This window comes from Ailuropoda melanoleuca, chromosome 10 (assembly GCF_002007445.2).
Source record: "Ailuropoda melanoleuca isolate Jingjing chromosome 10, ASM200744v2, whole genome shotgun sequence".
NCBI lineage: Eukaryota > Metazoa > Chordata > Mammalia > Carnivora > Ursidae > Ailuropoda > Ailuropoda melanoleuca.
Genome location: NC_048227.1, coordinates 5,889,631 through 5,916,802, shown reverse-complemented (window position 1 = coordinate 5,916,802; position 27,172 = coordinate 5,889,631). Strand labels below are relative to the sequence as shown.

The window sequence follows — 27,172 nt, the reverse complement described above, 5'->3', positions numbered from 1 at the left end:
TGCCTGGGCAGCGTGCAGGCAAGCCTGGACTCAGGCGACGCGCGGGACAGTCTCCGTGCGCCGGCTTCCCTGAGGTCCCCGGCCCTCGCGACTGCGGCGGCGGCGGCGGAGCAGCGCTGAGGAAAACGGGGCCGGGCGGAAGAAGTCGTGCCCGAGGCGTTTCCGGTTCCGGTGTCAGTTCGAGGCGCCGCCGCAGCCGCCGCAGCCGCTTGAGCCGCGATGCCTAAAGGAGGTGAGGGGCTAGCGCGCGTGGCCCGTGGGCCTCGAGGGGCTCCCCGAGTCCGGCTCCCCTGTTCATTCAGCCCGCAGGCGTCTCGGAGAGTGGCGCAGAGGGTGGACGTCCGCGCCGGCGGAGGGCCAGGTGTGGGCCTCGACGCCCAATTGTCCGGATGGAGAAACTGAGGAGCGGAGTGGCCAGGAGCCACTCCTTCGTGGGTCTGGGGAGACTGGGAGGCTCCGGCTCCTCGCCGACGCAGAAGGCCGGATCTAGGGCGCCTTTCTCCTGGCTTGGGGGATCTGGAGTTTCCTCCCGCTTCTAGGCTCGCGGGGGACTGAGTCACCGCGTCCCGCGCCTGTGCCGGGCCCGTCTGCCTTGCGCGTAAAACGTGGGCCCTCTCGAACTCTGGGCGAGCCGGGCTTGCCTAATGAGACCTAACTTGATGCTCTCGAGCCTGGCAGACCTAGTTTTGACTGCCCCTATTCGGCAGCGGCTCCATGTGTGTCTTTGAGCCAGTTGCTTAATTTCTGTGCGTCTGGGTTTTCTCATTTGCAAACCGGGCTTATGATTGTCCCTACCTCATAGTACTGGTGGGAGGCTTAAACTAGGTAATCCACGTGGAGTGCGCGTCACAGCGCCGGGCGGTCGTTAAGTGCCCATTAAGCATTATTTGTAGGGTTTTGTCAGTTTCTTGGCCAAGAAGATAGAGGATCCACGGTAGACCAGTCCTTCATTCTCTTTTCTGTAAGTCAGAAGTTCTTGATTTGAAGTCTAGCTGTGTCACTCTCTGACCCCATGGCCTGAAAGAAATCATTTAATTCCAGCCTGTTTTTCTCCTTTGGAGCACCTGGCTAATAACCCTTCGCTTGGAGAGCTGGAGATAGAGGTCATAAAAAAAATAGAGCACTCAAAGTGCCTGGCTAACTCCTGGCACAGAACAGATGTTCGGTTAATAGTGGTAGCTCATGTGTCATGTTGGTTAAGATGCTGCAGCCCACAGGAAATCTACTTGGAGTTTTTTCAAACCTAAATGACTTCCTGATTTTACTTGCAGAGATATTGGGGTTTACAGAACTGAATCCATGTAAACCTACCTCCCTACTGATTTCATCTGTGGTAGGAAGAGCCACGTCCCTTCCATTTTTCTCAGTCTTGTGTTCTGCAAAAGGAGGGTGCTAAATGAACCCTTCTGGTTCCAGAATTCTGGCTCTGAGGGTCCTGGTTCATAGATATTTTGAGCCAAGGTTGGAGGCCACAGTTAGAAAATCCTAAATATCTGGGTTAAGTGACTCGATCTTTGGCTTGTGAAAAGCTTCGTGGGCAGGTAAGATTTATGTTCCTTGCTTGTATTGATTTGCTTGAAATGTAAAAGAAGACTTTTTTTATTTTAAAGTATGAAATTCTCCGAGAGGAAAGGACACACTCTTGTTTCCATTGTGTAAATGTGAAACACTTTTAAAGGCAAGAGGAGCTTTTGATAAAAGTTATGGTAGGCCAAACTAAGGTCAGTCTGCCCTAGCCAGGTGTGCGGGATGAGAGCCTATAGTAGTCAGTTTTGAGTTGTGACTATTGCCTGGAATATTAAGAGGGCAAGAAAGGATGTTGGGTTTTTTTAATGGCAAGCTTGATCTCTCACAATAGGCCTTTCATGAGCACAGACTGAGACACGCCTGGGAACCCAGGTAGTCATTAAAAATGGGTGGTGTGGTCTGTAGCAGCCCAATTATGGCTCTGCAGCTGCTGTCTAGGAAATAAGAGGAGGCTGGTATCTGTGCTACTGTCTCTGGAGTCCAGAGAAACTCTGGCTAATTACAGATTCTCTGCACTCAGTGAGACACTCACTGGAAATCAGCTGGGCCGAAGCTTCCAGAAGAGGTGGGGATGGACTGAGCCCACAGCCACCCCAGCATCCTCCAGGACCAGCAGAGCAGGAGCCATCCTGCTATAAAACTTTGGCTGATGGCTTTAGCAGGGGTCAGTCTCTTGTCCTGGCTCAAGAGGTCAGACTGTAAAACTGATACTCTTAGATGAGCTTTAATTTACAGTTACATTTTTAACTGGTAGAATGTAGTCAGCTTCATTTTCAACTTCAACTCTGCCAGCTGTGTTTCTTACTCCAAGCACAAGAAAGTTTTCAATAGGTTTTAGGTTTTTTCTTTACCATACCACTTAGGTGAACATGAAGTATTTATTATATTCTCTGATATTTATAGTGAATCACTGATTTGGTCAGTGGCTTTGTTTTTTTCTTTCTGCCAGAATACTCAATTAGAAAAGTAACAAACATAGCATATGTTTTTGTAGTGCTATTCAATACCAGGCACTGTTCCAGCAGCTTTACATATGCTAACAAATTCATTCTCATGACAACTCTAGGATATAAGGACACAGATGGAGAAAGGAGACTCAGGTTAAGTACCTGCCCAAAGCTAGCAAGTGGTAGAGCTGAGATTTGAATTTTAAGTGTGTTGTCTGTAGAATGGGACCAGCTGTGACTCCTCATAGGTTTATTCTGAGGATCAGATGAGTACATGGCTGTGACAGAACATTTGCAAGTAAAAACCACTGTAGTCACAGCAGGGATGTGTTACATGTTCTGACTGCATTTCGGTCCACGGTGTTTGGATTCTAAGGACCGTGGGATTTGGCCGGTTATTATGTGTGGTGTGCCCTCCCCCATATCCTCCCCTCAGGTCTTATTTGTAGGAAGCTACATCCAGCACACAGTTTGGGGCTGCCTCAGGTGGTCACATGTTGCCTCTTCTGTCCCTTTGAACATGTGAAGGTAGGAAAGTATAGGTTTGGGTGGTTCTTGGTGGGGGGTGGGGGAGGTCTCTGCAGCCTCTGATGAGAGCTCCTCAAGCAGGACACAGCCCCCTGGGGCTCAGGGCAATCAAGGAAGCTGATTTCCTCCCACCTTCCTAAACTGCCAATCCTTGTACAGGGAGAAAGGGAGGCCACAAAGGCCGGGCAAGGCAGTACACAAGCCCTGAGGAGATCGACGCACAGCTCCAGGCTGAGAAGCAGAAGGCCAGGGTGAGTACGTGCCTGTCCAGGCCACTCGAATGGCCCAGGGTGGTTCCCTGCCTCTTTGGCATCCGGAGAGGCCAGGCAAAGGGGTGTCCCAGAACAACCAATGACAGTGAAGAGGAGAGCCATCTTCTGATTGAATCAATTATAACTTAGTTCTTTTAGCAGTGATTACCTTAGTGGGTCTCTGTTCTTGGTCCTGTGTTCCTGCTTTCTGGGAGCTGTCCTTCCGCCAGGCTCAGCCCATCCACAGCTCAAGTTCCCAGCAGTCCCCATTTGTTTGCTCTAGCCATGCCAGACCTCTTGCCAGACCCAGCATGACATGATGCCCTGCCTTCCCACACCCGCAGCAGGCAAAGTGCTATTCGTTTCTCCAGACCTTGCTGAACATCATCTCCTCTATGACTCTCACTGATGATATTTACCCTTCCCCCTCTATTCCGAGCTTAGTAGTTCACTCTACTCTGTTCCTGAAGTTTTTTTTCCAGCCTCTTATCAGGAAATAGAATGTTTCCATCATCATTGATGTCCACATCCCTGACTACATTATTAGATCTTCACCTGGATAAGAGCACAGTCAGGCCTGGTGAATGACACAGCTATGAAGTGTCTGGGAGCCCCTAGAAGGGAGGGGCCACATGTGACTGGGAGAGCGGGGAGGAGGGCCTGATGGAGGAGCTGGCAGCTAAGCAGGACCTTGGAGAATGTGTGGGCAAGTGCTAAGGGGGAAGGACCTACTGTTTTTGTTAGGAATATTTTTGGTGGGGAAGCAAGAAAGGTGGAAGGAAGCAGCATGTTGGGTGTTATCTTAGGGAGCCAATGCAGCAAGGCCTCTGCATGGGCAGGTTGAAGTGGCTGGCCCGCCACTGACTGTGGGAGTGGAAAGCAGGGGAGGACTTGCCTAGGAAAGCGAGTACAATTTGGCAGCAGCATGTGGCAGCTGGGGAGATGGGAGGGGAGCTGAGCAGGACTGTGGTTTCCAGCCCCACAGCTGGGTCTTTCTGACCCTGGGAGATGAACTTCTCACCCAGGATGGACTGTGGGAATGGCTTTCAGGCTGTGGAGCTGAGTAGGTAGGTTGCCTCTGACCCAGGTCCCCTACTAGGGGCCAGGGTCGCAGAGTAGGGCCCTTGTCCTACTTGGTCCCAGCGTTCTGGGGGCTTAATTTCTCTGGGTCCACAGTCTAGGGGGAGGTGGTGGGAGCAGGGGTCACAGTCTAGGGGGTTTGTGCATTTTTGATTTTGCAGGTTGTCCATTTCTGAAACAGGAAGAAGAGGAACAAGGAGAAGAAGGTGGAGATGGGGCTGCAGGTGACCCCAAAAAGGAGAAGAAATCCCTAGACTCAGATGAGAGTGAAGATGAAGAAGACGACTACCAGGTACTGCGTTTGGTGGAGGCCTGGGACTTGGACTCATTCAGTCAGCAAACGGTGATCAAGTGCCTGTTGTGGACAGAGTCCTTGCTCACAAGGGGTTGTGCTCTAATAGGGAATTGTAGACAATGAGGAAGTAAACAGCATAATTTCAAGTAGTGGCAGGTATTATGAACAAGATGGACTGTGATCATGGGTACGTGAAGTAGTGTGTGGTGAGGACGTGGCTTTTAAACTGAGATCTGAAAAACAGGCTGGAGCCAGGTGTGTGAAAATTACCATGCAGAGCAGTCAGGGCGGCTGGATTAGCAAGCTCAGAGGCCCTGGGGTGGGAGCAGGAACAGCAGGAGGCTGCTGGGGGTGTGCCTTGGTGGGTACGGGGAGGGAGGCGAGGTTGGCAGGGGCAGCTCCCGTGTGGCTCTTGAGGGGTTTGGGTTTCACTATTGTGGGTGGGGGGCAGCTGGTGGAGGCCTTGAAGTGAGAGAGAGAGAGACGACCAGATTTGCTTTTAAAAGGTGGTTTTGGCTTCCCTGCAAAGAGTACATCATAAGGTATTCCCTGCCATAAGCAGGGAAATGGCAGCAGGTCTCCAGACAAGAAACTGTGGCTTGTGTTGGGATGGTGACAGTGGCAATGGAGACGAGCCGGCAGATTCACACCATGTTTTAAGTGATGGGCTCATTGGGGTTTGCCGACGAAAGGAAGCATAAGGCTGTGGCCTAAGGATGGTCGGAAGGAGCAGGGTGGGTGAGGCACGTTCAGTTCACGATGTCAGTAACCAAGCAGAGGCGTTTACAGGTAGCTAGATTGGATATTGGTGTCCGGAGCTCTGCGTCAGATTGGCTGCTGTTCGGAAGCTGTCTCCTTGGTCACTTAAAGAGAAAAGCTGGGGTTGGCAGGGCCTGAAACTTCAATCCAACCTGCTACGTTGAGGCCTCGTACTCTTGCTGAACTTCCCCCAGGGGAGGGGGGAGGGGGGAGATGCAGGTTCCCCGAACCCGTGGATTGTGATCTCATGGCTCATTCTCAAGTCACTTCCATCCCATCAGCTGAGATGGCTAGGAGTTGGAATTGGTCCTGAGAACATCCTTGGTCCGGGATCCAGCAGTGCTTGCTGCAGTCTACTGTGAGATTCCATGGAAAACTGCTTGCGGGGGCTGGGCTTGAAGTAGGGGCGTGGTGCTCTGTGTTGAGAGCTTGTGAGTTGGGCTTGGGTTCTCAGCTCATCTGCTGTCTACTTCCTGGTTGGTCTTAGGCAAGTTAGTTAGTCCTGTGTCTCTGTTCTGTCACCTCCGAAGCTGAGAGAATAATCCCTGGTTCCTGGGACTCGGAATAGGTTGGGCTCTAGTCCTGTGCACTCACTGTCCTCGTAGCTCCCAGGCTGGTGAAGACTCTCCTAAGTGCTATTCCCGCTGTGAGGCCCAGGCTGAGCATCATGTTGGGCCGGGGGTGGAGCAGGAGTTTGTCCCCCTTCCAACAGGTGGGCTGTTGGGAGACAGTGGGAGTGGCCTTCACGGGCTCTGCAGGACCAAACTTCTCCAACAGCCAACTTCTCGTTCTGTCTTAGCAAAAGCGCAAAGGCGTGGAGGGGCTCATCGACATCGAGAACCCTAACCGGGTGGCACAGACAACCAAAAAGGTCACGCAGCTGGACCTGGATGGGCCCAAAGAGCTTTCAAGGAGAGAACGGTAATCTCTGCTACTGGGCCTTGGGACCTAGGTACATGGGCCCGGAGCTGGCCTGCAGGCCGGGGTGGGGCGGGGGGAGTGGCTGAGGTGTCCAGGTCCCCTGCCCTTGCCTTCTGGGCTCTGAGGTTCCCAGTGGCTGGGTCGGGGCTCCAACAACAGCATTTATTTTTGTTTCATCTCATTCCCCAAAGGCTCTATAGAAGCTTCTCCAAAAACGCAAAACAAAAACAATTTTTTTCACCAGTAGGAACACAGCAGGGAAAAATAGAAGAACAGTTTCAGACCTGAGCGTTGCACTTGAAGTAATACCCAGGGATACGGAGGGTTATGCTACAGTCCCTTCCTCCAGAGCACCCCTCTTCAGGGACACTTCCTCATCTAGCCTGCTCTGACCTTTGCTGGCCTGCATTCTTCTGCTGTCACTGCCGTGGGGTGTGGAAGAAGGCAGCACAGTGCGGTGGTCTGCTGGCTGCCTCGGGGCTCCCGAAGTCCCAGGTGGAAGTGGAGCAGCAGACAGCCTCTTCTGGGGTTGTGTGAGGGTCTCAGTCCAGCGCTGCAGTGCTCTGCACATGGCCATTCCTTGACAAGTAGTGCCCTAACTTTGGATGGCCACCGGCTGACACCAGGGGCCTTACAAGAAAGGAGGAGGTTGAGAAAGCCACCTTATTTTTCCTTCCTGGGCTGCTAGGATTTAAATCCGCCTTCCTGTGCTAACCCCATGATCGCTGAGGGGTCTGAAAACCCCACAGGGAAGGCTCATGAGCTCATCGTGTGATCAGAGGCTGCTAAGGATTCTAGCTTTCCAGTAGCTTCCCTTTCATCAGTAAAAAGGGGATCCTGTTTTTACCCCCTGTTTTTTAAGGTTGCAGAGTGAAAGCCATAAAGGCCAGCATCCTACTTGGCACTTAGCTTTCACTGAGGGGGCTTTGCAGAGCCTTTGGGTAGCCTTGCTCATCATTCCAGATGCCTCCAAGGCATACTGCTCACCACTCCCCAGGTTTGCATCTCTACTGCTCAGCTTAGAGGCTCCTTACTCTGCACATACTTGCCAGGGTAGGATCTGCTGAGCTGAGAAGTATTTAGCACATGTCTTGTCCAGAGTCTCGTGGGCAACACATCTGCTTATCTGACTTTGGGTGGCTGGCCTTCTCTCCTTCTGTCAGGCCAGGCCCCATGCTTTGTTTCTTATTACCCGGTGCCATGTGCTGTGAAGGCCTCTGGGAGGCCAAGTCCCTCCCCCAGGCTCCTGGTAGGCAGGGCTTCCCTGCCCCCTCCTCCATTACTTGGCTCTTCCAGGAACCTGGTAGAAGTGGGATCATCCATTAAAAAGTGAAAGTGTGCCCAGTCCAGAATCTCAGGCTTGGGATTAAGAACCTCAGGTGGAGGCTAATGACCATCACCTCTTTCTCTACCTGGTGGGTTGGTGACTGACACCTTTGTCCTGTGGGAGTCTAGCTCTCATTTCCATACCCTCCTCAACTGGGGCTCAGCCCCTGAGGGCAGCCTCTTACACATCTGAGCTGCCCTGATTGAGAATGTGCTGTGTTCTGTTGACTGAGATTGGGTGGGTGTGGTTCCCATCTGTGGCCACTTGGTCCACTCCTTTCTCTACCCCTCATAGAATGTGGTTTCCAGTGCCTTCCTCCTCCTGCTCATCTTTGGATACACTGTCTACTTGGTTTTTGGTCCCCCTTTCTCACTGTGGACAGGAGACCCTAGTCAGCACTCCCTCCCCCCAGTGCAGACATCGTTCACTCTGTGCTGAGCTCAGCCCCATCCTCTGCTGTCTGGGAAGCTGCTGCACTACTTGAACTTCTTCCAGCCCCTTCAGTCCATCCCTCAGAGGTCCAGGCCTGTGCCTCTGCTTGTTTGCTGAGTGTCCACCACGGAGGGGGTATGCGTAGCCAGGGCGTCCCCCTCCACTTGGGCCCCAGGCCCGAGGACTTGGCTTGTATCCTGGCTCCCACATTCAGCTCAGCTGATAATGGTAGGGAAGATGTCCCCTGTGACACCATTTTATCCAAACAGAGAAGAAATTGAGAAGCAGAAAGCAAAAGAACGTTACATGAAAATGCATTTAGCTGGGAAGACAGAGCAAGCCAAAGCTGACCTTGCCCGGCTGGCGATCATCCGGAAACAGCGGGAAGAGGCTGCCAGGAAGAAAGAAGAAGAGAGGAAAGGTAAGTCCTGAGCTGGTGTGACTGCCCGACTCTGGTTCTGGGCCACCAAACCCTGCACTTAGTGTCCCGTTGTGCGATGGGATGGGTTGGGGTGTTGGCTAGAGACCCAGCCTGTGTGTATATGCACGTGCCTTTGTCATTGTCACGTGGAGTTGGGCATTCGAGCCCACCACGTTCTAGGGTGCTGGGAGGGTCCAGCAGCATCTGGCAGTCAGATAAGGGTTTGAATCCAAGCAGAGCCCCGTCCACAGCGGCTGATGGAAGCCTCAGGGACGCAGCTAGGGCAGACGTTCAAGGTTGGACGGTCCCGCTAAAGTGTCTGGTGCCTCGGGTAATCGCTGTCTATCTGAGGGGCTTCAGAGGGTAGGGCAGGGGTGGGCTGGGCCTCACAGTGCAGACCCAGATGAAATCTAGCCCAGCTGTCCCTTTTCCCCCCTGCTCTCCCTCCAGTGGGTCAGGTTGGTGGCGGGAGCTGTGAGGAGTTGGTCTGGTTTATAGGAGCGTTTGACTCATGACCTTCCGCCTCCTGGTCTCATGCACCCCTCTGTATGTGTGGGGCCACGAGAGCCTTTAGGGATCTGCTGTCCTGCCTCGTCACCAAATCACAATGAATCCGAGGCCTAGAAGGGGGAAATCAGCTGCGCCAGGGTTGTCACCACACTGGAGATAGTCTGCTGTCCCGGCACCCCACTGGTAGCTCTTGCTTCACAGACCCCAAGCAGGAAAGGCCTTGGACTGTTGTTGTGGATTGAAGGCTGCAGCGCCCACAGGGAGAGGGTGTAATTGCAGGGTTCTGCCTGGGAGTGGGGTTAGAGGTTCCTCTTTGCCCAGTAGATTGCGTGTTGGGCCTGTGTCAGGGGGCAGCCACCCAAGTGTGACAGGAATGTCTGGACACCAGGGCACAGTGGCTCCCACAGGAACCCTCTTCCCCCCGGGCCTGTTCCTCCTCTGCCAGCTGAGCCCGTTGCCCAGAATGTTTTCTGTAGTCTGTGAGCCCTCCAGTGCTGCACCTCCAGGGTGTGGGGGGCATGTGTGTCACAGGGGTGGTTTCACGTTAACACCTGCCCTTCCCTTCCCACCCTCAGCAAAGGATGATGCGACTTTGTCGGGAAAACGGATGCAGTCGCTGTCCCTGAATAAGTAGCACGGCCCGCGGGAGGAGGCACCCGGGGTCCGGCCACGCCGCCAGGCCCTCTGCCGAGTCTCGCCTGCCCCGTCCTGGCACCGCCGCAGCAGCCCCTCACGGCAAGGAGCCCCCGCAGCCTGGGGCCTCCTATTCATCTTGGCACAGAAGTCGTTTGGGGGGATGGTGGGGAGGGCTACGGGGAGGGGGCGGCTGCTATCTTTGAGACAGAAAGATGCGGGACAGCATTTCATATGTAACCATTCGAATGTTTTTGCTGTTTTTAGAATTCAGAACTCTTGTTGGGGGTGCCTGGGAGGTGGGGTAAGAAGAGCTTCCATTTGTCCCGTAGGTTGCAGGGTAGGGGCTGATTGTGGGCGGGGGGAGGGGGGCAACTGCTGACAAGTTTGCAACAACCAGCCCTGGTCTGTGTTGCCTGGGTGCTCACTTAGAGGGGCTATTGTCTGGGAGCCCGTGCCCCCTGGGTCCCTGAGGGTCACGGCTCATCCGTAGCCAGTCCCCTCTGTCCTTCCCCGCCCTATCCCCTCCCTTCTGGCCAGTGCTAGGGCCCATTCTTAATCCTCCCCATTGATCATTTCAAGAAACCTCTGTTTACTGTGCAGCACCCAGGCAAAACATACTCCACAAGTCCAACTTGTATATTTGGCAGATTAAACTTGACATTATCGTAATCTTTGTTCTGTGATGCATTTTTGGGCCCTTGTGCCTGGGCCCTTTTCCCCAGCAGGGCATGGTGTTGCTCTCAGGCAGGTCCGCCCCACAAGGTTTGGGCAGCACCCAGCAGGATGTGGGGACTGGTCCCTGGGCATCTGAGCTAGGAGAGACCTCAGGATAGAGTTCGTCCCTCCCCTCCTTTAACCCAAGTATGGTGGATCTTAAGCCAGAGTGGCCAGGGACCGACCCTCCACGGTCCATAGCAAGCTGGCAGCAGCACCATGCCTCCCTTTCCTGCCCTTCAGGTGTTCAGAGAGTCAGGATTTCAGTGCTGGGAGGAAGCATCCCAACACCTGGCATGACTGCCAGGCATGACCTCATGCCACCCTTACCACCCTGGATGGTGGGGATGGCAGCAGGGATACTGAGGCTTAGCACCACCACGCGAGCCGCCTGCAGACTCGGCCACTGTGCCTGTCCTTTCTCCCGCACCCCTCTGTCAGGGGCACTCCGCCTTGTGAACACCAGCATCCTTTGCATATGGTCCTGAGAGGTTAGTAACTGGTGCCAAGCAGGGCCTGAGGTCAAAAAGAGATTTAGTGGCAGAGATGGAATTGGGCCCCTGACTTCCACAGACTCCTGCCATGCCCCCTGGGCTTGACCACGCTGGAGGTCAACAGCCTCAGGAGCCCCAGAAGGTGTACCAAGCTGCCAACATCTGCGGCTCCCTCCAGCCTGCGGAATACCTGGACCTGCGGAGCGGGACTGAACGTGAGGTTGGCCAGAGTGCCCCACCCCTTGCAGGTCATGCAGCAGCGCAGTTTCGGGTCTGTGCCAGGAAAACAAGGTTCTCTGAGAAGATGAACAAGAGGTGGTGGCTGTCTGGAAGGTTTGCGGACAGAATACCCTGTCATTGGCGCAGGGGCTGCCAGCCTGCTGAGCTGGAGCTGCGTGATAAGGAGGTGGCCGCTAACGTGCTGGCAGCTGGAGGTTTGCAGGAATGGCCTAGGCCAGCAGGGCTTCCTGTGTGCCCGGGACTTCTCCTTGTCTGCTTGGACCTTGGTGTGAGACCAGAAGCCAGGACATCCTTGGTGTCTGCGGGCCTCTGAGTGGTCGTACACATCTCACCTGTGTACCTGGGTGACCTGCCGGCAAGACTTCTGGCTCGAAGCATTTCCTCCCTGGCTCAGCTAGAGACCCGGACTCACATGGAGTACGTTTCAGCTGGGGCTTAGAAGTCAGACCTGAGTTTGGATCCTGGCTCTGCTACGTCCCGCCCGTGAGACTTTGAGGAGGTAACTTCTTTCTCCGGCATTCAGTTTGGTCTTAGAAAGGGGGTAAGAAGGCTGTTTTTTTTTTTTTTTTTAAATAAAGATTTGAGAGAGAGAGTGCATGCACATGGTGTGGGGGGTGGAGGGAGAGAAAGAATCCCAAGCAGGCTCCACACTCAGAGCCCCCCACAGGGCTCGATCTCACGACCCTGAGATTGTGACCTGAGCTGAAAATCGAGGATGCTTAACCAACAGAGCCACCCAGGCGCCCCAGAGTAGGGACAGAATGACTTGTGTGTTAGGATTTTCCCAGTTGTGTTCTCCACTCTCCCAGGTCATCCCAGCTCCTTCCTCTGCTGTTCCCGGGTCCCCTCACACCCACACAGCTGCAACAACAGCCTCATGTCACTTCCCATTTAGTGGCTTGATTCCCCACGATGCCACGAACCTCCAGTAACTGGTCTCTGGGGACCTTCCCAGTCCCACCACCCACCTCAGCCCTGTCCTGCACCACATCAGTCCTCCAGCTCCTAGGAAGGTCAGATCCTTGCTCACAGCCCTTCTTGCACGTTATGACTTGCCTGGAATCTTCCCTCAGTCCTAATCCCTCCTTTTCTTGCTCTACCATCTCCCCCCCACCCCAAACATTGAAGGGATCATCTTCAGCTGCCCCCACCAGACTATGAACTGCTTGTCCCCTCCACTGTCTGCAAAATCCAGTGGGGTGGGGAGCAGAGGAAGGCCCAGAAAGCCTGGCCAGTGGTCCTAGTGTCCACTGGTGATATGTCCATCATAGAACGGGGTCTAGATCCCCTTCTTCCCTGATGGGACTTCCCACCTGCCACAGGAGCCTTGGCCATGCTTTGAGGACCCCAACCCTATCCGACCGTGTCCTGTAATGCCTTTTCCTTTTTCTTAGAAACAAAAGATTGAGCCTATCAGTTTTAACAAGTATTGTGTCTATGACGAGGGCAGACAGTTGACGTCTGCGAGGCCTCTGCAGCAGAACAAGAGCATGCTTGCTGCTCGTCCTTTTCTCAGAGTGAAGGGAGCGTGTTCGTCAGGGTCTCAGAAGAACAGATATTCTGGGGCCACTTTTCAGCCCTGAAGTGAGCTAAAAAATAAAAATTTATGTGGACATCTTCCTGGCCTTCCAGGGCCTGACAGTAGTCCCATCTGCTCCAGAACCAGCAGCTCACTTTACAGAGAGCTGGTACGGGCCGGGAGGGCTTTGGCAAGTATACAGAATAAGAGGAGTTGTGTGGCCTGTCTCTTGGGATCTTAGAATTTCTATCTCGTGATTTTAGAAAAGTCAGTGGGCCTCTTCCGACTGGGGGCTATCCTGAGGGATAGGCCCTAGAACAATCCGGGAGAAGGCATGTTTAGGGACCCTTCGTCCTGCAAATGTAAGGACAGTTCACAATTAGGATCTGTGGATGTTAACTCATTACCCAGCTGTGACTGAATAATTAGGTAACTGAGAAGCATGTGTTAAACAGAAAAGGCCCTCTGTGTAAAATAGGAATGGGAGGGAAATTGAGGAAATGATGCACATTTATCAGAAACCAGCTGCAAACATCAAGTAGAGAAATCAATTTCCATGAAAGCCCACAAAGCAGCCTGGAATGTGAAGCGCTGGTCTAGGAATCCGACTGCCGAGTGACAGGAAGCCAGCGGGGTCTGGCCGCGCCCTGACTGGACTGGGGAGGGAAGGGGAGTGGTGAGGAGAAGGCCCTTGGGCTTCAGGATCAATTTTCTGCTGGTAAAGCAGAAGTAAGGGACCTGTGCCTGTGTGAACACGCGCTTCTCCCAGACACGGGAGACCAGCTCTAAAATTGTTTTTTATTACATCCATGTTTTGGAAGCAGTTCATGACCAGCACAGTGCTTTGAGAACATTTTTAACAATAAATGAAAGCATTTCTTTATAAGAAAAAGGCACATGTTCCTTCAATAGGTAAGAAAAGCTTCCCACCCCTCCCTCCCCTCCAGCTGGAGCAGTCCCCAGGGGGACCCAAACTGCTACCCTAGAAACATTCAGCAAAGCGACCCTTAGCCTCCCTGACACCCTCCCCCGGCAGCTGGGATGAGGGCAGTCTATGCCTCATGGATCATTTGATCTTGAGGTCCTTCAAGGCTGATTCCAAGCTCTGGAAGGAGACAGCAGAACAGACAGGCTGGTTCTCAGTTGTCTCGCACTCACCCCACGTGGCCTCAGGGACCTGGCTCCCAGCCCCCACCTCACAGAGGACAGAGAACCAGGTCTTTGGAGTCAGAGAGACTTGGGTTTGAATCCCAGCCATAAAGGGAAGTGCCCCTCATCCTTCTCCCCCCCCCGCCCCGCCTTCATCCCAAAGAAGTGCCTTTCTCCTGGAGGAATAAAGGGGGCTATCCAGGGAGGAGGGCAAGGGGGCAGAAAGGCCAAGGTGGACTAGGACTCACCTTCACGTCCCAGATGCTCATGCCACCATCCATTCCCGTGGTGCAGAACTGGGAGCACTTGGCCTTTCCCCCGCTGAGCACCGAGATCTGGCTGCAAAGAGGAGGCGGGTTGATGGGTCCCAGCCAGCCTTGGGCTCGCCTGCCCTCCAGGAGCTCCCACCCTCCCCAGGTCAGCTGCCAGTGAGAAGTGCTGGGCTGTGCAGTTGGGGTGAGCCCCGCAGAGAGCCCGGGAAGTGGGCCGGGAGGGGCCACAGAGGACGGGGCTCACAAGTCTGCCTGGAGAAGTGGCAGTGTGTGAGGGGCCGAGGGAAGCCCATGTACATGGAACCAGGCAGGGCACAAATCCCATGTATGGGGAATGTCCAGAGTGACAGGAGTGTAGCAGGACAGAGGGGAAGCAAAACCGGGGGGCTGGGAGGACCTGTGGGGTTGTTCTGACGAGCCCTAAAAGCCAGGTTCAGGCGCTGAGTCTGAAAAGGACACCGGACCTGATGGCCGCGGGGGCTGAGCCAGTCGGGGGCGCCCGGTCAGGAAGGCCTGCCGAACTTGTCCCCGGTTGGCTGTGGGGTGGGACACCTGGGGCTGGCAGGACTGGGGCGTCCTGAGCAGTTTCTCATGCCTCATCCTGCCTTGCTGCTCAGGGAGGCGACAGCAGGCTGCTTCGGCCACGGTCCTGCCCCACGGGACTGGTTGCTCTCTGGTCGGCCCAGAGAACGGTGACGGTCCCCACACCGCCGTGTCCTGAAAACACGGAGCACACCGCCTGCGCTGCCCTCACCTGATGCTGTTTTTGTGCCACCTGGAGGTCACTCCATTTCCTAAGTCAGGGCCCCCCGCACTTTGATGCTGCTGGGAGAGGAGTCAAGGTGGGTCCTTCCCTTACCTCACGCTGTTCTTATGCAGCGAGTCCAGCCCAGCGCCAGAGGCCACGCTGCCCTCCGAGCTCGCCTTCTTGTCCAGGTTCTGGAAACGCTCTCGGGCTGTCAGGCCGCGCTGCGAACTCTGCTTGGGCACATCCAGCCGCCCGCCAAAGCTCAGGGTCCCTGTGGTGCCATCGTAGGTAAACAGCACCGGGAAACAGTCGTGGCCCTGCGACAGGGTGGGGATGTCACGGGAGCGTGGCCGAGGGCAGGCACAGCGCTCCCATTTTATGCACAGGGAAACAGAGGCTGGGGACAAGGCAAACACCAAGGGGGTGTATGGCCAGGAATCTGGTGGTGGGACTGGGGTGGAGCTACGGGGAAGCCTATGCCAGCCCGGAATCACAGCCAGGTCCACCCCAGCTACCCTGACAGGGACCAGCTGCTGGCGGGGGGGTTATCTAGGGGTGGCTCCCTTCCCCTGGAAGCTCAGGGACCTTGCCCTGCCCAACAGTTACACCTGCTCTGGGAGAATACTCCACAGTTGGACGCTTCTGTAGGCAAAGCAGGCCTGACCCCCCTCTGGGACCCGAGTGTGTTTGCTAAGGGGTGAAGAGGGAGGAGAGATGGGTGGGTGGGAGGAGGAGAGCGGCGTCCTTCTGGGTGCACGGGAGGACCGTGCTGCCCCCCGACACCCACTGAGTTAGGTGTGGCCCTGGTCCATAAGATGTAAGCAGAAACCTCAGGGTCCAGGGCACGATTCTCTGCCTCCGCCTTCTGCCTCCATGGCAACTGGGGAGCAGGTTGGAGACAAAGGCCCCCCTGCACTGAGCAGGGCCTCCCCAACACCTGCAGTGCGATAAGCGCTGCTACCCGGGCCTTGTTACTGCAGCATAAGCTGCCAGATCTGACCAAGGAGGAAGAGAAGGTGGGGGGAGACCAGTGGAGAGCCTGCTCTAACTAGCACCACTCCCCTCCCTCCCCCTCCCTGCCTCACCGCTGCCACCAGACTATTGTCTGTGATGAAGGTCAGGGCCAGCAGCGGCAGCGTTTCAGAGGCCAGAGTTGCAACGCTGAGAGAGAGAGAGAGAGATGTCAGCCATGCCGGCCCCTCCCGCTCGGCGCCTTGGTTGCCCCCCTTCCCACCCCAGTGGCCTGTACTCACGCCATTTTCTTGTCGGCATCGGCCAGGCACACGGTGCTGTCGTGGCTGACCCAGGCCACGCGGCTGCCGCTGGCCGAAAAGCAGACACCGTGCACCCAGCCGCAGCTACTGCTGGACTCAAACATCAGCTCCCCGAAGGGCATCTTGGAGCCCCAGGGGGTGGGCGCCGGCCGCTCCTCCACCTCTTTGATGTAGGCCGAGAAGATCCTGCGGGGACAGACAAGAGAAACACACCGCAGTGACTGGGGAGTCTGGGAGCAGCCTGACGAGGGCCTTCTCTCCCAGACTGGCCTGGTGAGGCCCGAGTGTCCAGCCGGGACCTTGTGGGTACCAGAACAGGCTTCCTGTGACCTGCAGCTTCACGCCTGGGCGAGTCTGGGCCTCTGGGCCCTCTTGGCACAGTGGAGTGGGGACCTCCCAGCTCAGTGTCCATGAACTCCCAGGGCCCTCATCTAAGGACTGACCGTGCACGGCTGACACAGCCCCCAGGGGGTTTCCTGTCCCCCATCATGCAGGTGCCTGCGCTCCGCAGCCAGCCCTTAGGCTGACCCCCACCCCCGCTCTGCACCTTAAACCAGTCCGGCCCACCTTCCGCACCAGCTCTTCCCAGTACACCATTTTCCTACTCTATCCCGGGGCCAGCACAGGGTCAGGTGCCAACAAACCAGCCCCCACCTCACAGAGCCTCAGCAGGACATTACCCTCTCCATGTCCGGGGCCTCCAGAGGAGCCCCTGGAGCCTGCTGGAGGCTTGTTTCCCAGGCGTGGTTCAGAGACCCAGGCCCTGTGTCTGGAGCTGGGAGCCACAGGCCTCGGGAGGCTCATGGGTGCTGGGTCCGGAAGCAAAAACAGCCAATGGCAACTGGAGACACTATGTTCCAGGCCCAAGGTAATGAGGCAGGTCTGTCTAGGCTGCTCAGTCATGTAGTGTGAGAAGGCATACCCACTCGTCCTTCAGATGGGAGACAAGGAAACAAGGACAGGAGCGGGGCTCTAAGGAGGCAGGAGATGAGGGCCTAGGAAAGCGTCCTCGCTGACATGCAGAGGCAGCAAGGGGCGCGTCCTGCCAAGACTCTCCATGGGCAGGAGACAGGACCCAATGGCGACCCCTCCAAAAGCAAAACCTCACAGATGCTGGACTGAGGTCCCAGGTCCCGCTACTGGCGGCAGAGCCGGTCTGGAAGGCAGGGCGTGGGGTTCCCTCCACCCTGGTTCCTGTGCTGATGTCTGGGGGCCCCCCTGCTCACCTGCACTTGAAGTCACAGGAGCCTGCAGCCAGGAGCACGTTGTTGGGGTGCCAGTCCAGGCTGAGGACAGTGGAGCGAATGGGCTTCTTGATGTGCTTGCACACCCACCTGGACACACACACACATGTAGAGGGGAGGGGGACCGGTCACCTCAGCACCCAAGGCCTCAGTAGCCCAGGAACTCCACGTTACCATGGGACCCTGCAGACCACCACCCCCCCCGCCAGGATCCCTGGAGGGAGGGGCCTGGGCACTACTGGCCCACGGGCCTCTTGGCTGGATCAGGCCCGTGGGGTGCTGGGTCCCCTCCAGCTGGGAACTCTATCCCTGGTAGCCTTTAAACCTCACGACAAGCCTGGGCCAGGCTCAGCCACATAGCAGCTAACTGGCCAGGGTGGAATTCAACCTCAGGTCTCCCAGACTACAGCCTAGCTTCTGCCCTCATGGACCCAGGGGAAAAGATGATGCATCCCTAGAGCACAAAAGGTTCGACATCTCGGACGAGTGACCGGACCTCAGGGCCTCACTTTTGCTCATCTGAAAAGTGGGGACAACAGATGCCCAGTCCAGGGGGCTATCAGGGAGTCCATGCGAGTGTGTGTGCAGGGCTTTAGGCAATGCCCACAGAGGTGGTCCTGGTGTGGTCTATGCCTTTAGTACTGAGACAGGGCTGTGGGAGTGCCCATCACCTCACCTACAAGGTCCAGAGAGGACATACCTCCTCAGGGTCATGTGAACAGGGCTCCTGACACCCCATCCCGTGCTTTCTGGGACACTAGTCCCACCAGCTTTTGGTCTGCAACCCTGGGGTCCCTCCCAACCCACCCTGACCCTGCCCAGGCACCCACCAATCATTTTCCTGCTCAAAATAGCAGATAGAGATGACACGGGAGCCACTACCCACAGCGAACTTGTTCTCCTGGGGGGCCCAGCGCACACAGCGAGCAGCCCGGTTGATCCGCAGGATGACGAGTGTGGGCTTCCACGTGCGGCCCTTCAGCGTCCACACGTAGGCATTGCGGTCTGTGCCACAGGTCACAATTCGGTTACTCTCAGGGGCCCAGTCGATGCCTGTGGGATGGGGAGGAAACAGCCTGAAGCCATCCAAGTGAAAAGGCTCTCTGGTATCCGTGTAGGAGGGGCTTAGAGGCCACAATCTGGATGCAAACTGCTCCAGGGGGTACCACTAGAATACCAAGAGAGAGCGTTACAGCTCTCCAAACTATCACCAAAAATGCTGGAAAGCCAAGAGACAGAAGAAATGGGTCCTTGGTAACACTGAACTGAGCTGCTGGATCAAGCCTTTCCTGAAGCCCACAAACCTCTTCAGTTTTTCAGTAACATGAGCCAACATGATCCCTTTGTAACTTGAGCCAGTTTGAATTAGGGCTGTGTTACTTGCAACCCAAACTATCCTACCTAACACAGTGATTGTGAGGATGACACTGGCTGGCCCTGCCCCATCCCATCTCCTTTCAGGAGAATGAGCCCAGTCAGCCTGACATACCTGTCACCTGCCCATTGTGCTCCTTGAGCTCGTGCACCTTGACCCACTTGGCCCCGCTCTTCTCATAGATGTGCACCTCGTGGTTGTTGGGGCAGATGGCAATCTCTGCAGGAGAGAAGGGTGGGGGTAGGCAGTGGGAGGAGGCGTGTGTGCCCAGGTTCCCCCTTCCCTCATGACTCCCCTCTCCCAGGAAGGCCCTTCACCCCTCTGCCTTGGTGCGGGGCTCCCTGAAGCACCTTGATACCCCTCCCCTGGGACTAGGCATCCTTCACCTGCACCCACTACCCCTAGGCACCCCCACAGCACTCTGACCTCTGGGAGCTCTCCCCCCGCTACTGCCCTCTGCCCCCCAACTGCAGCCCTGGGCTCCTTGCTGCTCTCCTGCTGCGAGGCCTTGAAAGGCTGGTTCCCTCACCTCCAAAAGACCTCCCTGGTCACCTTTTCTGAACCAGGGCCTCTGCCTCCAGTGCTTTCCCCTCATCCTGCGTGTGTTCCTCCAGGCCGTCTTCATTTCTCACCCCAGCCTGGGAGCCCGAGTGGCACCTGCAGCAGGGCCCGGCCCAGGGTGGGGCCGCACTCCCCCCTCCACCCCTCACTGGCTGCCCCTGCGTGTGCCCAGAGCGCATCCGTCCCCTCTTCCACACTCAGGACTGGAGGTGAAGGAGGGGGACAACCAGCCCTCAGAGCCCACAGTCTAGGGCGCCTGGCCGTTTTACTGCCGGCATGCACTCCGGGGGCTCCCCCCTCACGTCATCCTGTGGGCAGTGGCACTCACGGGTGCGGTCCTTGTTCCAGGCGTGGCAGCTGATGGGCTCCACCAGGAAGCTGTGGTAGGCCATGGCCGCTTAGCTCCTGTGCCCAAGAGATGAAGGGACCCCCAGTCAGCCCCACCTCTGATGCCAGCACAGGCCCCGGCCAACCTTGCGGGAGGGCAGCAGGGGCCAGCCTGACCTTCCCGTGAGTGGGGTGTGCAGACCCTGTGTTGGGTCGGCTGTCACTCATCTGTGCCTCAGTTTCCTCAAGGGTAGAGACTCCCCCACCCCCCACCTGGCCCAAGAAGGATGGAATCGGGCGCCTGGGTAGCTCGGTCGGTTGGTTAAATGTCTGTCTTCAGCTCAGGTCATGATCCCAGGCTCCTGGGATGGAGTCCCTACATGGGGCTCTCTGCTCAGCGGGGAGTCTTCTCCCTCTGCCCCCTCCCTCCCCACTCTTGCGCACGTGCACTCACTCTCAAATAAAATCTGAAAAAAAAAAAAAGTGAGGTGAGGATGAAAGGCGAGGTGCCCAGCACTCAGCAGGCAACCTTCCATGCCCAGAGCTCCTGTTTTCAGGAGAGGGAGGGGAGGAAGCCGGTCTGCAGGGGCGCAGCTGAGGACACAGACGGACACACAGACACATCCCTTCCTCATCCAGAAAACCCACTTGCTGTTCCTTCCACGAGGAGGAGGGGAGGACGGGGCCCTGAGTGGGTGGCTGAACTGTGGGGGTGAAGGCGGGTACAGAAGGCAGCTGGGTGCACCCCCAGAACTGGGCCCCGCCCTGACTGCGCCTCTCCAGCCCCCTCCCTGCTGCTGAGCTCTGAGGTGCCGGCTGAGTCTGAGGCGGGGTGGGACACACATCACAGTGGGTGATGGGCAGTCGCTTGCCCTCCCCCCAGCTCTGCCCACCCCTGTTCCATTCGGCAAAGTCCTACTCATCTGGAAAGACGCAAAGGGAACATCACTTCCTCAGGCCCATGCTCGCCCTACTTCCCCACTCAGCCGCGAGGCCTGTGGCGGAGCCCAGCCGCACCACTTGCCAGCAGTGACTGACCCTGGAGGAACGTTGCTCACCCCTCCGAACCTCAGTGTCCGCATCTGCACAATGGGAACAGGAATCCTGCACCCCAGAGGCATTGAGAGGGTAAAACAAGACATTAAGCCCTACCTGGCCCATAGTAGGTGTTCCCATGGGGTCACTCCCAGCCACCACCCACCCGTGTGGGAGTTTGTCCCCCCAACTAGCCCAGCGGCTGTTTCCAGGGCACACGGGCCTCAGGCCTTTGCAATGGCTGTTCCCTGGCCTCCAGTGCTCTTCACCTCCCCCCCCCGCCCCCCCCGGGGGGGCCTGCATGGCGAGCCTGTGCTGCTGCCCTTCAGGTCTCTGTTCCAAGGCCACCTTCTCAGGCACACCCGGGCTCCCTATTCCGGGTGAAGTTTCCCCACAGAGAGTCACCATGGACCCTGTTACCCTGGACTCGTTCACAGCACCTGCGGTCTCTCCCCAGCTGGGACTCAGGAGCTGGACGCACACCGTTCTCACTCGTCCACACTGCTTTCCCCAGTGCCCAAGTGCCTGCACACAGTAGGTGCTCATAAGTACATGATGAAGACAACTGTATACTGTCACTAGTGCCCAGCAGAGTACATTCTTTATTAATAAATTAAAACAAAAAACTACGGGGGCTCCGGGCCGGCTCGGTTGGTGGAGCGTGTGACTCTTGAACTCGGGGTTGTGAGCTCAAGCCCCATGTTGGGTGTAGAGATGACTTAAAATCTTTAAGAACAAAAACCAACAAAACCACCACCACCCAACATTTCCTGAATCCTCCTTACTTGCCAGGTCTAAGCAGTCCAGGCATTTTTTTTTTTTTTTTAAATTCCAGTAGCACTGACACAGTGTTATACTAGTTTCAGGTTACAGCATAGGGACTCAATTCTATTCGTTCCTCAGTGCTCAAGAGAAGTGTGCTTAGTCTCCTTCACCCATTTCACCCATCCCCCCACCCCAGGTGTTCTTGACTTGAGGGCTCAGATGCCACAGCCCCAGATGACAGACGGAGAGGCTTAGGTTCAGCAAGGGGAAGCTACCTGCCCAGACACACCTGGCAGGCATCACCAGGAACCAGCTGGCAAGTCTGCAGCCCACGGACTGGGCTAAAGAAGGGCTTCTCCCCGGCTCTGGACCTGAGCCCTGAACACCCCAGGAAACTAGTGGGCACCTACCCAGCCCCTCAGGAGAACGGCCACCTGTCAGGCTGAGCTCGCCCACATGGCTGGCCCGGGGGCCCTGCTGGAAGGCACAGCATGGCGCTGGGGCCCCGCCGCAAGAGAGGAATGGGCTGCATGTAGCCCACTGTCCAGCCGAGAAATCCAGGGCTCAGTGATAGCCTGCCCCTGGCGGCACCACACATCCTGCCGGGTCTGGCTTCCTGACTCCCAGCTCCCCGCCTTGTGGGCCCTGCTCCTCTTGCCCACCCCAGATGCAAAACCCATTTTCATTTACAGCAGGAAGCTCTGAAAGGTTCCTGGGGCAGCCTAGGTCTCACGGACCCACAGAGCAGGGACATGGCTGGAGCAGGGCACCAAGTGGGTCCTCGACCAACAGGAGAGGAGAAAGCTGATACACCTTCAGCCCAGGCTCAGGCCACACACACTCATGCATGTTCAGCCTTGCACGCGCACACACGAGCACACTGCTCCCACGTGTTCAGCCTTGTACGCGCATGCACAAGCACACTGCTCCCACCATAGCTGCTTCCCCAGCCTCTCCGTTTAAGGCCTCTCTGTGCAAGGCAAAGGCCCCGGAAGTGGCGCTCAGCTCAGCTCAGCAGGCCTGATGCGGACTTCCCCCAGCACTTCCGGTGCCGCTGGGCCGGGTCAGCATGGGCATCCAGCTTGGCTGGAGCACTTCATCACCATCCACACCACAGACAGCAAGACTAAGAAGTGGGAGGACCAGGCCTATCTGTGCTAATGTGCCCACCCCCATTTTCCAAGGTCACCAGTGGGGCAGAGAGAAGGCCAGAGGCCCACTTCCACACCCCAGCTGGACTCTCGCTGGCTGCTGTGGAGGCCAACCACCCCCTACCCCTTCAGCCCCTGGTGGCCCAGAAGGAAGAAGCCCCGTGGCTACGGCCCTGAGGGTCTCTGGGCCCACAGCTCCTACGCAGAATGCAACTTCCCAGCTCTGACTCTCCCGGACTGTGTGGCTGGGCGTCTCTGCCTCTTGCAGGGTCTTGCTTGGTAAGAGTATCCAGACCTGGGGGCCAGGCTGCAAGGACAGAGAGGTTGGGTCTGCTGAAGACGGCAGCCCCCATACTAGTAACACAGTCAAGAGAACTTGGGGAGCCCTGACCATTGTTTCCTGGGACCCAAAGGTCCTCAAGTGGGAGAGGAAGGGGCTGATAAAGTTGGCCACAGGAACAGTGGGACAGGCGGGGGTGGGGGGTCATACCACATCTATCAGCCAATCACACTTTAGCATGAATTCAGACAAATACTCACAGAACACTGCATTAACTAACACCTTAAAGGGGCCGGGGGTAGATATGGGGGAAGGGGGTGGGAGAGAGGAGGTGCATTTTCCCCTTTTCATAACTTTTTCATAACTTCTGCAAAACAACTAAAACCAGCTGGGCCTCAGCAAGGACTCCAACCCCCAAGTTAGCAATGAGGAAGTGGTAACCCAGAGAGGGGAGCAGCTCCTCTGGCCACTGTCGCCTCAGGGCCACATTCTCCTAGAGGAGAATCACTGGATTGTTCCCAGTGGTCAGACGCAGTGAAGCAGCCTTCACACGGGGCCACCCTGTCGCCGGAACTTTGACTTCATCGTTCCCAGGAAAACCTCCATGGGGGATGGGTTAGCACCCACTGCCAACCAGTCACCCTGAAGAATATGCAGCTGGAGTTGCTTTGCCCAAGTGTGTTGACAACACAATGCCTCGGCAATGGCTCCGGGGTGGGGGGAGGACAAAGGCAGGCTGAGGTCACGGCCTCCGGAACACCCACCCACTTGTCACTGTGGCCCTGGGAGCCAGTCCATGGGCCCATTGGACTATTGGGGACAGAGGGAGGAAGGGGCTCTGGGGACGGTGTTGGGACTAGGAGTCCACATGCAGCGATCTGTGCCTCATTACCCCAGAAACAGGCTGGGGGAGTGTGGGCCAAACGCCAGGTCTCCCCTGGCTGGCTCCCCTCTGCCAGCCTAAAGCCAGGATCTCCGTGTTCCCAGTAGCCCTTCCCCTACATCCTTCCAGCACACAGAGAACACTCAGTATGAATGCGCTGGAGATCACCCAGGGCTGGGGCTGGGAGAACACAGGGAAGGGTGGCCTGAGGTCTGGGAGAGGTTTGGGTCTCCAAAGTAGGGTGTGGGTTTCCCTCCAGGGGGTGCCAGAGACCACACACTGGGATATGGAGGTAGGTTTTGGCGACCCATGTATCCCCCGCACCGACTAGAGTTCCTGGCACATAATAGGTGCTCAGTATTTCTTGAATGTGGTTGAATGAACCCCATCCTTTTCTTTAGGGGATGGGCTATAAGAAATGAATATGCTTTATCTCAGTGGCATATGTATGCAATTTTTAAGTATTTACTGGGGAGTATGCGGTCAGTTTTTCTTTTTTTTCTTCTTCTTCCTGATTAGGGTCAATGATTAGCAAAGCGTGGAAACCTGAAATCTAGAAGGTCCTCTCTGAGCATTTGGGAAGAACTCAGCTCCCCTCCGAAGCAGAGCAAGCCAGGTAAAGTCCGACTTGGTGCTCCTTCCTTAGAGTGCTGGGGTCAAATTCTGACACTCTCCAGAGTACTGGCTGGACGCCTCAGCCAATACTTCCTTCACATCTCAATCAGAAAAGGTTGGGGCTGAACAAGGTACCGGCTGTAGGTTCCTTACTGCTTTCAAAGAAGCTTGGCCACCTCTGAAGCTAGAGGTTTGGCTGTATCTGAGGCTAAGCCAGGCAGGAGCAGTCGGGACCAGGATCTTGGCCCTACAGGCACTCAGGGAAGTCCCCACCCAGCTCAGACACTCCAGGGAGCTGCCAGCAAGCCATTTTGCACACGTGCTAGGCAGTTACTCAACTTCCTGTTGCGCATAGAATAGCCCTTGCCACCCAGACAGACCAGCCAATACCTCCTCCCCAGGTCTGCTCCTGAAGTCTTACAAACCAGGCAAAAATCAAGTCAAGAAATATAAATGAAAGCAATCATAGAAAGGCACCATAAAACTTCTTAATAAAGCAATCCAAACAAAACAAAATCCAAAAACACATAAAACTCAATGTTGGCAGGGTTGTGGAGAATCTCATTTGTTGCTCATTTGTTCAGCCTTTGTGACGAGCGATGCAATAACAATGGAACAACTGGGTTGGAACGAGCAGAGTAACATGAACAGGAACTTAAAAATTAACACTCTTTGGTGGCATAAATTCATTCTGGTGCTAAGGAAATAACCACTGACTTTTTTTTTTTTTTAAGCAAACATGTTCATAATAACCCCCTTTAGAATAGGGGAAGGGTGGAAAAATCCAAGGGACTACAAATATAGCAAGAGTAAACTGTGACACTAACATGTTGGGGTATCATTTAACTATTTGAAAGGATGTGTGTGGATTATGCACAAAGACACACATAAACTACCTTCACTGGCATCTTTAAATGCCCAGTATTTTTACCCAAGACTTTGACAGACATTCTCTCTTACCCTTGAAAGCAAGCCTAAGAAGTTTTGTGGGGCTTTTTTTTTTTTTTTGGTGTTTTGGTTTTGTTTTTTTAAACCTTCATTTTGTACAGGAAGAAACAGACTCAAACAAAAAGCCAAGATTCGCTCAAAGCCACACAGCTCCTACATGGCCCAGTTTGGGATTCTGACCCCAAATCTCAGAGGTTAGCATCATCCAGACACCTTGATAAATGTGGACAGGCCTTATAACGCCAGTGGCAACAGTAAGAGCACACGTTTGTACCTTGTGTGTGCCTGTTACGTTGCCAAGTGCCTTCCACACATTATCCCAAGTAAGCCTCACGAGGTCCCCATTTTACAGGTAAGATAGGTTGAGGTCCAGGGACGTTAGGTGGCTTGCTGAGGTCATCGGCCAGTGATGGAAGCTGGCACTCTCACCCCGGTCCCAGAGGCTTCAAGGGGAACGGGTGCCCTTAACCACTGGGCGCGGGGAATCCGGGGACACTCCGGAAGAACCCGGGGAGCCTCCGGCTCCGTCCCCGCGCTAGGCTGGCTGCGGAGCTTCCCGCTAGTCTTTTCAGTGTTACTGTCACCGCCCTGGGCGGGTCCCGCTGCTCTCCCCGCCGCCGGCCAAGGAGGGGCCGCTCCGTCCGGGTTCGGGACCCCCTCCCCGTGAGGACCTCGGACCCGGGCCCCTGGGGCAGGGGTTGGGCTGGGGTCCCGGGAGGTGGCGGGGGCGGGGAGGGGCAAGGTGGGCGGGGGCGCCAGCTCATTTCCCGGCCGAAGCAACCCGGAAGGCTGGAGGATGGAGGGGAAGTGACTGGGCGTGGGGCCCTCGCGGCCCGAAATAGCTGGGGGCACCGACCGCGGGGCAGGGTCAGGGAGGGGGAGGCCGAAGGGGAGGCCGAGGCGGCGGCAAGGGGGCCCGGGCCGCCCCGAGGACGCCGGGGGCAGGGAACCCTGCATTTCCCTCGCCCGGAGGGGGCCGCCCACCCGGGCCCGGCCCACCATCCTCTGGTGCCCTCACCTCCAGGCGACCCCACACACGTGGCAAGCCCCCAGCCCTGTGCCCCTTCACCCAGGCACCCCCTCCCACGCCCCCACGTCTGCGAGCGCCCCGCACCCTCCTCACCTGCAGGCAACTCCCCGCCCCCTCCCCTCGGGGCGCCCCCTCCCCTCCGGAGGGTCCCCCAGCCCCCTCACCTCGGGGCACCCCGGCCGCGGACTCTGGGCAGTCGACGCGCCGAACCGGCTCTGGGCCCCGCGCCGCGCCGCAGCCACTTCCTCGTGGGCGGGGGGCGGGGCCTCCCAGCCTCAGCCCCGCGGGGACGGGGGCGGCGACCAGGGTGGCGGCGGCGAGATTCCAGGCCCCGCCCAGCCATCCGGGGTGGGGGCTGCGAGGAGCCTAGGCGTCCAGAAATGATCCGCGACTGCCCCTCGCAACTTTACGCGTCGGGAAACTGAGGCTCAGGGAGGCGCACACCCGGAGCAGCAGCTGAGCGGGGTGCGCACGTCCCCACCGCCGAGAGGGTGCCCTCTCCATCCTTCCTCTGTGAGCTGATAGCCACAGGGCGCAAAGAAGTGCAGGCCCGGAACCGGCTGCGGGCAAGAGGGCGAGGCGAGGCTACCAGCCCCCGCCCTCCCGCCCTCACTGCAAAATGCGCCCCGGGCAGGGGTGGCCGCCGGCCTCTTGCAGCGACTCTGGCTGGCGCAGCTCGTTCTGTCAATGAGGACTTCCTGCCCTTTGATTCCGTTGCACCCCACTTCTTTCCTTTAAGTTGCCTGGTGGCCGTGCAGCCACGTGAATTTGGGTCTTGGGCCAAGTGGTCCCCAGCGGTCTTTCCGTCCTTAGCCTCTGCCTCAGCTTTGGAGATGTGGCCAGGTGGCGGGGCAGATGGGGGAGACCCTGAAGACCCTGCTGTGCCCTCTCAGTGGGTCAGGCCCCTCCCCCGG

The 27,172-nt window shown here is 56.6% G+C and overlaps 2 protein-coding genes across 7 annotated transcripts; one reads left to right on the top strand and one right to left on the bottom strand.

Annotated features, from left to right (window-relative positions):
* The first annotated feature begins 67 nt into the window (after positions 1-67).
* PDAP1 (PDGFA associated protein 1) lies at positions 68-10,303 on the top strand. 2 transcript variants are annotated; one of them, XM_034669845.1, is made up of 6 exons: positions 68-232; positions 3,162-3,253; positions 4,515-4,625; positions 6,187-6,308; positions 8,337-8,488; positions 9,574-10,303. In XM_034669845.1, the coding sequence occupies exons 1-6, from the start codon at positions 220-222 to the stop codon at positions 9,630-9,632; spliced, it is 549 nt and encodes a 182-aa protein (XP_034525736.1). In that variant the 5' UTR covers positions 68-219; the 3' UTR covers positions 9,633-10,303. The 2 variants fall into 2 exon arrangements, with proteins under 2 accessions (XP_034525736.1, XP_034525735.1); XM_034669844.1 differs by having other exon boundaries at positions 205-361.
* Positions 8,361-26,577, bottom strand: ARPC1B (actin related protein 2/3 complex subunit 1B). 5 transcript variants are annotated; one of them, XM_034669837.1, is made up of 10 exons: positions 26,423-26,577; positions 19,553-19,629; positions 18,778-18,882; positions 18,119-18,341; positions 17,271-17,378; positions 16,024-16,230; positions 15,856-15,931; positions 14,882-15,087; positions 13,999-14,089; positions 8,361-8,458 (listed from the first exon to the last, which is right to left on the bottom strand). In XM_034669837.1, the coding sequence occupies exons 2-10, from the start codon at positions 19,614-19,616 to the stop codon at positions 8,435-8,437; spliced, it is 1,104 nt and encodes a 367-aa protein (XP_034525728.1). In that variant the 5' UTR covers positions 19,617-19,629; positions 26,423-26,577; the 3' UTR covers positions 8,361-8,434. The 5 variants fall into 5 exon arrangements, with proteins under 5 accessions (XP_034525728.1, XP_034525726.1, XP_034525724.1 ...); XM_034669835.1 differs by lacking the exon at positions 8,361-8,458 and adding an exon at positions 13,128-13,257; XM_034669833.1 differs by lacking the exon at positions 8,361-8,458 and adding an exon at positions 13,381-13,796.
* Positions 26,578-27,172: the final 595 nt, after the last annotated feature.

Coding starts and splice junctions, on each gene's coding strand:
- ARPC1B (XM_034669833.1), bottom strand. CDS start 19,616: ATGGCCTACCACAGCTTCCTGGTGGAGCCCATCAGCTGCCACGCCTGG. Junction 18,342..18,777: donor GCACAATGGGCAGGTGACAG/GTATGTCAGGCT, acceptor CCCATCCCACAG/GCATCGACTGGGCCCCTGAG. Junction 13,797..13,998: donor TGAGCATCTGGGACGTGAAG/GTGAGTCCTAGT, acceptor GTCCTCTGTGAG/GTGGGGGCTGGGAGCCAGGT.
- PDAP1 (XM_034669844.1), top strand. CDS start 220: ATGCCTAAAGGAGGTGAGGGGCTAGCGCGCGTGGCCCGTGGGCCTCGA. Junction 3,254..4,514: donor CTGAGAAGCAGAAGGCCAGG/GTGAGTACGTGC, acceptor TTTCTGAAACAG/GAAGAAGAGGAACAAGGAGA. Junction 6,309..8,336: donor GAGCTTTCAAGGAGAGAACG/GTAATCTCTGCT, acceptor TTATCCAAACAG/AGAAGAAATTGAGAAGCAGA.